This window comes from Medicago sativa, chromosome 6, assembly GCF_051527215.1.
Source record: "Medicago sativa cultivar Bolivia chromosome 6, Bolivia_mono, whole genome shotgun sequence".
Taxonomy (NCBI): domain Eukaryota; kingdom Viridiplantae; phylum Streptophyta; class Magnoliopsida; order Fabales; family Fabaceae; genus Medicago; species Medicago sativa.
In genome coordinates, this window is record NC_140754.1 from 8,011,478 (window position 1) to 8,022,242 (window position 10,765).

General features: G+C 32.9%; 2 protein-coding genes across 4 annotated transcripts; one reads left to right on the top strand and one right to left on the bottom strand.

Annotated features, from left to right (window-relative positions):
• The first annotated feature begins 1,896 nt into the window (after positions 1-1,896).
• On the top strand, positions 1,897-5,020 carry LOC146912512 (inositol-3-phosphate synthase-like). The gene is made up of 10 exons (XM_085720675.1): positions 1,897-2,240; positions 2,321-2,389; positions 2,487-2,622; positions 3,060-3,307; positions 3,414-3,640; positions 3,728-3,843; positions 4,013-4,189; positions 4,278-4,466; positions 4,559-4,621; positions 4,726-5,020. Exons 1-10 carry the CDS (start codon positions 2,053-2,055, stop codon positions 4,843-4,845), a joined length of 1,533 nt encoding a protein of 510 aa, XP_085576801.1. The 5' UTR covers positions 1,897-2,052; the 3' UTR covers positions 4,846-5,020.
• Positions 5,021-7,645: 2,625 nt separating this feature from the next.
• On the bottom strand, positions 7,646-10,503 carry LOC146912513 (uncharacterized). Of its 3 annotated transcripts, none has more exons than XM_085720676.1 (6): positions 10,057-10,503; positions 9,734-9,945; positions 9,168-9,327; positions 8,893-9,077; positions 8,140-8,231; positions 7,646-8,036 (listed from the first exon to the last, which is right to left on the bottom strand). In XM_085720676.1, exons 4-6 carry the CDS (start codon positions 8,927-8,929, stop codon positions 7,845-7,847), a joined length of 321 nt encoding a protein of 106 aa, XP_085576802.1. In that variant the 5' UTR covers positions 8,930-9,077; positions 9,168-9,327; positions 9,734-9,945; positions 10,057-10,503; the 3' UTR covers positions 7,646-7,844. The 3 variants fall into 3 exon arrangements, with proteins under 3 accessions (XP_085576802.1, XP_085576804.1, XP_085576803.1); XM_085720678.1 differs by having other exon boundaries at positions 9,168-9,398; positions 9,880-9,945; positions 10,057-10,471; XM_085720677.1 differs by having other exon boundaries at positions 9,880-9,945; positions 10,057-10,468.
• Positions 10,504-10,765: the final 262 nt, after the last annotated feature.

Sequence of the window (10,765 nt, forward strand, 5' to 3'; positions counted from 1 at the left end):
TTTGATTGGATGATAAGAAAACATTAAATGAGATAGGGAAGGTGAAGATGCCAAGTGTACTATCAAAATAAAATAAGGGAAATGTTTATAATAAAGATGTCATTAATGAAATATCTCAGTTGAATGAGATGGAACAAAAATGAAGTCAACGTTGACGTGTCTTTCTATATAATATAGCGTTATATGTAAAAAGTAATGATGAGCATCATGGATTAAAGTTTATTAAAGATTATAGATTAAAAAAATATCTACAAATGGAAAGAGACAATTATAGTGCAATCAATCTCTCTTCATAAAGCTGAATTTGTTTGAATTTGTTGTCCGCGCACTTGAAGGTGTGAGATTAAATGGATATATATGATTTTCGCGTGAAAAGGGAATTAGAATAGTAAAATACATATATATAGAGTTTGATATGCTCACTGGAAGTGAATTGGTAAATGTTTATCATCTATTTTTAAGAGACATTTTCACCTGAAGTGAGTTCAAATCTTGCTTGATAAAGTTGAATGAAAGACTCAATTTATATGAAAGATATAATATATTTGTATGGCTCACTTGAAATTGATGATTATATGAAACTCCATGAAAGAGCTAATTTTCATAAGACATATAGAAGAAATGACATCATATGTCCAATCTAAATATTTGAAAACGAATTTGTTATAATCATTTTAATGACGATGTAATAATTATTGAACTCCTGAAGAGATTCTAACATCTATTGATTATAGAAATATTTGAAATTAAATATGTTGCATGTACAAAGTTTGTTTGGATTTGCAGATTTATTATTTAAATGAGATTTTGTGCATCGAAAAACTTATATAACATATGTATTTGATATGGATAAATCTAGTTGATTCTGTACTAGAATGATTGTGATGTCACTTGATGTTAATATAGATTATGTCCTCAAGAAAATGATAAACAACTTGAATTGGTCCTAAAGTACCATATCTTAGTTCAACCAAGGACATTAATGTTTTTTTGTTAATTAATGTATTATCTTGGTATTTTGTTTTTGTCAATATTAGTAAATACAGATATCGGAGCAAAGTCAAGCATACACTTGTATCTTAGAGAAACTAGATAATCAAGGAAGTGGAGAATGCTATTTTATAAAGTATGATGATTTTACAAATACAATAAACTTGTGGTTCTTAAAGGGGCTCTTGCAACAACTGAATACGAAGAAACTTTTCAAGTACTGCTAACTTGAAGACGACTATGAAGATAAACCAGATCTTTCAACAAAGTCGTTGCAAGTAAAACTTTTGAGTAACTAGAACAAATAGTATTTGACTTTGTTCTTTTCATATATGATAACTATGATTTTATCCCATTGGGTTTTTCCTGGTAAGTTTTTTAACGAGGTAGATTATGACACAAAAAGATGTTGTACTCTTTTTCCTTTACTAGATTTTTTTCCCACCGAGTTTTTTTCTAGTAAAGATTTTAATGAGGCATATCCTTGACGGACATCCAAGGGACAGTGTTATGAATATTATAAGTGGATGTCCATATAGGAAATGAGTTAACGGACCATAATACTAGATTATTGAGCTTAGTGTATAAGCTACTCTATTTCCCTATAAATAGAGCTCATTTTTAACATTATGTGACACACCAAAGAATAATAATAATACTTCTCCCTATTCTCTCTTTTTCTCCTTCTTTCTATTATTATTTCTATTTACTTGTTTTCATAGCACTTACAAAATTATAACAAGTTTATACAAAACCTCTTAATAATTATTTTGAGGTGTTGGGTTTGAGAGATTGGGTGTTTAGTAAGTATTAATTATAAAACGAACGATATGTACATTTGGGCTGCATTGTGAATGGTCTAAATACCCAGTCAATATAAGCCACGTGACCAGCACAGTCGCAACTTCACTTCTGTTTTTCTATATATAGGAGCATCTTCATCTCCATTCAGGATCACCGGTCACAATTCTTTTACAGATAAAGAACGAAACAGAATCTGTTTTTGTTCTTTTCTTTCTTCTTCTCTAAAATCCGTCAATCTTTTCTTTCCTCTTCACAAAAATGTTTATCGAGAATTTCAAAGTCGAGAGTCCCAATGTTAAGTACACAGAAACTGAGATTCACTCCGTTTACAATTACGAAACCACCGAACTTGTTCATGAAAATCGTAATGGCACTTATCAGTGGATTGTTAAACCTAAAACTGTTAAATATGAATTTAAAACCGATATTCATGTCCCTAAATTAGGGTTAGTATCCTAATTTCATTTATAATCTTTGTTAATTTTTTTATCTTCTGATTTATTTATTTATTGGTTTGATTTGTTAGGGTAATGCTTGTGGGATGGGGTGGAAACAACGGTTCAACCCTTACCGGTGGTGTTATTGCTAACAGAGAGTCAGTTTTCTTAATTCTTGATTTGTTTTTTTTTTTTTTTTTTAATTGTGATTAATTGGAAATTTTATGGTTAATTAATTTTGATTGTGATTATCAGGGGAATTTCATGGGCAACGAAAGATAAGATTCAACAAGCTAATTACTTTGGATCCACGACTCAAGCTTCGGCTATTCGAGTTGGATCTTACCAAGGAGAGGAAATTCATGCTCCTTTCAAGAGCCTTCTTCCAATGGTAAATATTTTCTTAAACCCCTTTTGTTTTAATTGATTTGTTTAATTGAAAGTTATAATTTTGTTATGATGAAATATAATAAGAATTGAAATAACCATTGCATGTCACATATTAAATTGAATATGACTAATGGGATTTAAACAGGTATAATTTGAGGTGTAAAAAATGATAAATTTTAGTGTTGTTTTTCATATTATTTTTTTAATTGCGTTATTATCAGTTTAAGCATGCTATAAGGAGTGATGATCTATATATATATATATATATATATATATATATATATATATATATATATATATATATATATATATATATATATATATATATAAGCTTTTGCTATGTGACATTTTTATTTTTTTTAAATAAATTGGAGTCCAAGATGGTTTTAGTTAAAGATTGATAAAATTGACCTAAAATTCGTTGAAAAATATATGCAGGTCAACCCTGATGACATTGTTTTTGGTGGATGGGATATCAGTGATATGAACCTTGCTGATGCCATGGCTAGGGCTAGGGTTTTTGACATTGATTTGCAAAAGCAATTGAGGCCTTATATGGAATCCATGGTTCCACTTCCTGGTATCTATGACCCGGATTTCATTGCTCCTAATCAAGGAGAACGTGCGAATAATGTTATCAAGGGTACAAAGAGAGAACAGATTAACCAAATCATCAAAGACATTAAGTATGTTTCATGTTAATCTACATGCTTCATGGTTTATGTTGCTATACTTTTACTTATAACCAGCTTAAAATTTGCTGAATATGTTCCTCTGTTGACATGAATTCAGGGAATTTAAGGAAGCAAACAAAGTGGACAGGGTTGTTGTACTCTGGACTGCCAACACAGAGAGGTACAGTAACTTAGTTGTAGGACTCAATGACACCATGGAGAACCTTTTTGCTGCTGTGGACAGAAATGAATGTGAGATTTCACCTTCCACCTTGTTTGCCATTGCTTGTGTTATGGAGAATGTTCCTTTCATCAATGGAAGTCCTCAGAACACTTTTGTTCCAGGTTTGTTTCTTCTATTTATTTTCCCTCTAAATCTGTCACTTGATTAATCTTGTTCATAGCCGTTAACTTTTCTTTTATTATCATCAGGGCTTATTGATCTTGCCATCAAGAACAACTCTTTGATTGGTGGTGATGATTTCAAGAGTGGACAGACCAAAATGAAATCTGTTTTGGTGGATTTCCTTGTAGGAGCTGGTATCAAGGTACATTATATCCTTCACATTATTAATGTTATATCATGTGTTTTCAGTTTTACTTTAATGTATGTAAGACAATATATTATATGTTGTTCTGTATTTTTAATCTATGAATTATGCTAATTAAATTTTGCAATAAGAAAAGGATTTTAAGAGTTTTGTGAATAACTGACAGCCAACATCAATAGTGAGTTACAATCATCTTGGAAACAATGATGGCATGAACCTTTCTGCCCCACAAACCTTCCGCTCCAAGGAAATTTCCAAGAGCAACGTTGTTAACGATATAGTCAACAACAATGGCATCCTATATGCACCTGGCGAACATCCAGACCACGTTGTAGTTATTAAGGTAAATTTTATTTCACAATTTTATGTATGATTCTATATATTGTAACCTTTTCAGGTCTTTTATTCTCTTCACTTTGGTGCCTTTGCAGTATGTGCCTTATGTTGGTGATAGCAAGAGAGCCATGGACGAATACACTTCAGAAATTTTCATGGGTGGGAAGAACACTATTGTGTTGCACAACACATGCGAGGATTCCCTCTTGGCTGCTCCTATTATCTTGGATTTGGTTCTTCTTGCTGAGCTTAGCACTAGAATTCAGTTCAAATCTGAAGCTGAGGTCTGTATGCTATGCTATGCTATTTAATTTCATTCTTTGATTATTACTAGTCCTTGTATTATTTGAGGTTAACTATGCTGTGATTCTTGCAGAACAAGTTTCACACCTTCCACCCTGTTGCTACCATCCTCAGTTATCTGACAAAGGCTCCTCTGGTGAGTTGATTCTACTTGATTCAATGATTGTGTACATATACACACAGAATTTAGTTTCAAAAGACAAATTCAGTTGTTATAATGTTATATTATTATTCGTGCAGGTTCCACCAGGCACACCAGTGGTGAATGCATTGTCAAAACAGCGAGCAATGCTTGAAAACATCACGAGAGCTTGTGTTGGATTGGCTCCAGAGAACAACATGATCCTCGAGTACAAGTGAAGCAGGGGATATGATGTTAAAAAAAAAACATTTTCGGTTTCTTTTGGACTATTGACATATGTTGAATAAAAATGAGATTAATCAAATTTTTCTAAGTAGCTTGTTACAATGTTAAACCAGAAAAACAATCAGTTTGTTTTTGAACTTTTGAAATATGCATGTGAGAGATTATTAAGTTTTTTAGTGTTTTTATATTTTAAAAGTTAAGAAGTCCCATATATAATAGTTTAGAGGGGTTTTGAGTGTTTATATACTAATGTGTAGTATGTATTTGTTAACAAGTTTGATGGGGGTGACTTCATACATTGACTTGTCTTGTATGAAGTAAACCCTCATCGTTGGTTTTTTTTTCTTTTTCGTAAAGAACAATTGTCTTCCATAAGTTAAAATTAGTTTATAGGTTTATACATATCAACTTAGTGCATGTTAAGCTAGTGTATGCACGCAGTAGCATATAGCAACTTAGGGTTTATTACTTGTACATCAAGGAAAGGGTAAAACTAGCTATTATCATTAACATTCTCATCACTATGCAATATGTAGGTTGAACTTCAAATGATAGCCATGGTGGGACGTTTGGAGTAATCACATTTCTTACCTTTCATCATCAATGACGAGCACAAATATATAATTAGTTATAATTTTGTGTGTTTACAATTGATTATGGATTGTTTTGGGTAAGAAGCGAATTCTCAAACTGATAATAAGTGTGAAGATTGTTTTTTGTTTTTTGGGGAAAAGTGTGAAGATTGTTTTGTTGGCATGATGTTTAGTTCAGAACATTAACCTTTCAGTGTCTTTTGAACTTTGAAACATGTGAGAGATTGTTAGGTTTTCTAGTATTTTTTTAGGGTTACTAAATCACCGACCTGTGCGATGCACGGGTCCTATCATCTAAAACATGCACGATTAAGTTCAATTGTAATTAAAAATTATAGTTAAATAACAAAATACTTCTTCATAGGCGACATTTGAAGTCTCATTAATATTTCAGACATGTACTCTCTCCGTTTTAAATTGAATATCGTTTAAGATTTTTATACACGTATTAAGAAAAACATTAATTAAAAGAAAGAGAGATGTTATTTTATCAAATCATCATAATCAACTATTGGTTTGTTTTCCATTAAAGAAAAAAGTAATATTTTAGAAGCTAGTATTAAATTTTTAATTGAAGGCTACAATTGATAAGAAAAAATTATTATTACATTGAAACTAAAAGTGACATACATTTATTTTGAAACAATATTTTTGTTAAAGTGACAAAAAACAATAGTAATTAATTGTGGAATCAGACTCTCTTAACACAATTAGAGCAATTACAGAACAACAACAAAATCACTCCTATTTAGGTGTCATAGTTGAGGATTGTGTTAGTTTATTCTCTGGCTTGCATAGTTTGCAATTTTCTCATATTAAGCGTGTTTCTAGTCAAGTTCCAAACTATTTAGCAAAGGATATGCGATTGTCCAAAGGTATTTTGATCTGAATGTAGCCATGCGTTTTCCAAAGTCAGTTTCAATTCCAATAGAAAAGTTAATGCCTACATGAGAAAATGTGTTATTTTAAAACAGGTTTATTCAGCTTCCAATGCATACTCTAATGAAACGCTTTGTCACTCAGTTTGCATGGGACCTCCTAGGTGAATCTTGTTTGTTATTAGGTTGCAGTGACTAATTGATGATTGCTTGGACAATCTGCTATCTTAACAAATTTAGAGTTGACCACCTGAAACATTATATTAACACACACTATATTATTCCTAACCAGAGTTGTAAACCATTATAAATGTAGTTATCTAATTGTAACCAAAGTTGCGACATATCTAACTTGCGACACATCTAACAGTTCTATAATTGCGACACCTCTAACCTGCGGCACCTCCAAAAGTGTTATAATTGCGACATCTCTAAACTGAGGCACCCTAAAAGTGGTATAATTGCGACACCTCTAAACTGCGGCACCAATCAAAATTGCTCTAATTGCGACACCTCTAAGATGCGGCGCCACTCAACATTGGTATAATTGCGACACCTCTAAACTCCGGCACCACCAAAATTGGTATAATTACTACACCTCTAAATTGCGGCACCACGAAAATTGGTATAATTGCGACACCTCTAAATTGCGGCACTATCAAAAGTGAAAATCTTTTGCTTAGGTACGCCTCTAACTGCAGATTTATTTGAATAACTTTGCTCAGCCTACATCGATCATGTTATATGCAATATTATAAATTGAGATCTAACTAACACGGTTGTTAAGTGTTAGTTTTACACATGCTAAATTTATAAGTGCCTTTAAAAGTTATAGTATCATGAATATCAGCTTGTAAATCATCTTATAAATAATGGCTTCACTTCCATGATATTTAAAGGCACGTATTCTCCTGATATCAAAACTGAATTATGCTTATGATTTGAAAAGATCATACTACCAAAGTCATTATCTACTGTCAATGATCATGCTTGAGAAAGCAAATTCCTAGTAAAAGTTGAACCAGTGCAACATCTCTAACTTGTGGCACATCTAAAAGAGGTATCATTGCGACACCTCTAACTGCATATTGAATTGTCTAATGTGTTAGAGTATAAATTGCGACACCTCTAAATTGCGGTACCTCTAAAAGTTCTATAACTGAGACACCTCTAAAATGCAGCAACTCTAAAAGTGTTATAATTGCGACACCTCTAAACTGCGGCACCTCTAACATGAGATAACCAACAAAAAACCTCAAATTCAACAAACAGTCTTAGCTCAAACGGCTTGACAGTGAAAAACAGGCAACAATAAACAATAATAAGCATAATTTAACATGAGATAACCAACAAAAAACCTCAAATTCAACAAATAGTCTTAGCTCAAACGGCTTAATAATGCAACAGATAAGTCTACGCTTCCATTATATAACGAAACTAACAACTAAAACAGCTGATGAAATTTCCTTAAAACATAGATAATATTAAGCTACTTTGTAAATCAACTCGTAAACGATCAGCTCATTTTTCATCCTCCGGCTCCATCTTCACCCGAACTGCCCTTGCTGGTTTTGTAATAGATGCCTCTCCAATCTCAGCAGCAACGACGTTAGAGTCACCAAGATTGTCTGATGATCTCTTAGCTCCTAGTTTGCTCACCGGTGTTTCGATCGTGTTGGTATTGCTGCAAGAATCACAGAATTCCAAATCCTCCTAGAAACATGAGTTGGCAACGATATAAATGATATGATCTAATTAAAAAATCACTTGTGGATGGTAATAATTTTCAGCAGAATTAATATAGATTCATTCATACCAATCCATGAACACTGTCAGATACTTTAGGATCCGCATTTGTGAGATCAACGACATCAAGTTCACTTCCATTCATGTTCACTTCCAATAGTTCTACAATGTAATTTAAATCTCAAAAGAGGATTATTATAGTAGGATATGCGATTTATTCTTCATGTCTCCCTTCAAATATGAAGAGTGACCCATGCACCAATCCTAGTTTTATGGAAATCTCTTAAAGCATATCAGCCATCCTTAAAAAAGATTTTACCAACTTTGTTCTCTAGCAGTTAAGTCTATAAACAAAAAAACTAAATTTCTAAACATACAGCTTCAATAATATAATTACAAACAAAAAACAAAATGACAACAGAAAAATGCATATCGTACAAAATTGAAGAAAGCTGCACAATATCCGTTCTATACACGATGCAAGTCGACCAAAATTAAATAAAAGACAAACACAACATCAAAATGACAACAGCTAATGAAAACACATATAAGGTTATTGTATATAGAAGGAATGCTGTTGGAATTTCAAGTGCAAAATCTGAAAATCAATTGGCATGTACAGGAATTGATAATACGCATGCTTCACATATACTTAAATATTAATCTTATAACATGGTGTATATATCATGCATATATTGGTAATCTCCACCTCACACGGTATGCGTAAATGAAACTCCAACCATATTTTATTTGATAAATTACACAAAAAGTGCAAAACTCTAACTCATTTTAAAATATTTAGTAAAGAAAAGAATTTGCTAACCTATGAAATGTCTTATGAGCCACAACTGTATCACCATCAACGACACAACCAGGAAAGTGCCCACCAGATGCAAGCAGAACGATCCTCAAACAGGTGTTATCCCTAGGTTCAACCGTCAGAGATTACCGCCGCATAAACCGCCAGTGCATATGCTAGACCGCCACCGAGAGCCGTTACAGGGAATACTGTATAAATCTTGTGGGTGATTAAATTAAACTAAATCGAATATGTCATTCGAAAACAAAATGGCACAATGGTTGAAGAAGTGGACTGACCAGGATACTAAACCAAGGCCTCAGAACATAATACTACTGACTTGAATCATACAAATGATGCAGCAGACGGCAGAAACTCCGCACAACAGAAGCAAAACTGAAGGAAAACCTGCTACAGTATAGGTACTCCAAAAAGTCATGATGGCAAATGCTTCTCACACTACAATCAGACATCGGAAGAAGAGAATGGGTCACGAACAACACTTGATTCTAAAGCTCATGTTTCATGGTCTCCATTATTAAAACAAAACCAAAAAAATCGTCATAAGTAACAAAAACAAAGTAAAATACAAAGCATACAAAACATCGTGAGCAAACACACAAATAAGGCGACATCTCATAATAGAAATTCTATAAAACAGAAACTCACAAACCCATTTAGTTCTTGAACTATTTTTAACTAAAGCTAGAAACTTTTCAAAACAAAAATTAAGAAATAACTAATCTAACAAATGGTATTGTTCAAAATGTCTAAAATGAACAGAGAACCAACGATTTTTAGTTGAAAAGTTCATAGTTTTCTTCTACAAACTTGAAATTAACAACTTTTTTTAAAATTCCACTACCTAGAAACCCCAATTGCTCTATCTTTGTTTTTTTTTTCCCTTTCCAAACAGCTGCATTTCTTGCAAAGGAAAACTGAGTAACTAAAACTGATGCAAAATATTCAATCTGAACCATCGTACTCCAATCCTCACACTCCGATACTTACAATTTCACTGAATTTCAATTGAAATATCACCAATTTACTTTAGAAAGTTATCCAGAAATAACAATCCTGAAAAAAAAACAACGCAATGCCGAAAATATCAAGATTCCACAGTTATGAAATATTTGTTGCCAACGAAATCGGAAAAATGCAATTCGAAGAAGAAATGGTAGAGAAAACCTTGAATCGAAGATGATGATCGTTACAGAAGATGGTGCGATTACCAGGAGCTTGAGGCTTGACTCGGCCGATTGATGTAGGAACACTCTAGTTCATTGTGAAAACTCGAATCGATTGAAGGGCGAAAGAATGAAGAAGATGAAGGTTACGTTTTGGTTTGAATTTAACCGCACAGTGTTTGTTTTTGGTTATTCTGTGGCGAATATGAAGAAAGGATGAAACTGAAAGCGAAACTAAAATGGAGCATTTCAAATTGAAAACGTGATAATGGATGAGTTCATGATTCTTTTTTCTGAGGGGAGGGAGGTGTTCAGTGTTGGAAACATCAGAAGTTGAAAACGTGAGAAGGAGGATTTTGGAAACATAAACACAACCTCAAATTGACCATTCCAAAGAAAAGCAAGCTCAGTGCACTATGCGTTGGAATAGAAAAGAGTCTTTGAAAATAACAAATAGCATAGTGGAATGGTGATTATGATTAGCACTTTGGAGGAATTAATGCTTGCAAAGTGGAGGGAAAAAGTATGGGGAAAAATTAGGGCAACAATAGCTTGAGGGGTTAAGCTTTAGTAAGTAAGATTCTAACCGGTGCCCTTAGGGCAATGGTTAAGGAAACCCAAAAAAGAAAGTTTTAAGTTTGAAAATACCAATTTGTAAACTTTTGAAGAGTTGAATGCACAAGTTCCAATGCGAGATTACTATATTTGCT

Coding starts and splice junctions, on each gene's coding strand:
- LOC146912512 (XM_085720675.1), top strand. CDS start 2,053: ATGTTTATCGAGAATTTCAAAGTCGAGAGTCCCAATGTTAAGTACACA. Junction 2,390..2,486: donor GGTGTTATTGCTAACAGAGA/GTCAGTTTTCTT, acceptor TGTGATTATCAG/GGGAATTTCATGGGCAACGA. Junction 2,623..3,059: donor TCAAGAGCCTTCTTCCAATG/GTAAATATTTTC, acceptor AAATATATGCAG/GTCAACCCTGATGACATTGT.
- LOC146912513 (XM_085720676.1), bottom strand. CDS start 8,929: ATGGTGATACAGTTGTGGCTCATAAGACATTTCATAG. Junction 8,232..8,892: donor GCTCATAAGACATTTCATAG/GTTAGCAAATTC, acceptor ATTACATTGTAG/AACTATTGGAAGTGAACATG. Junction 8,037..8,139: donor CTGACAGTGTTCATGGATTG/GTATGAATGAAT, acceptor TCATGTTTCTAG/GAGGATTTGGAATTCTGTGA.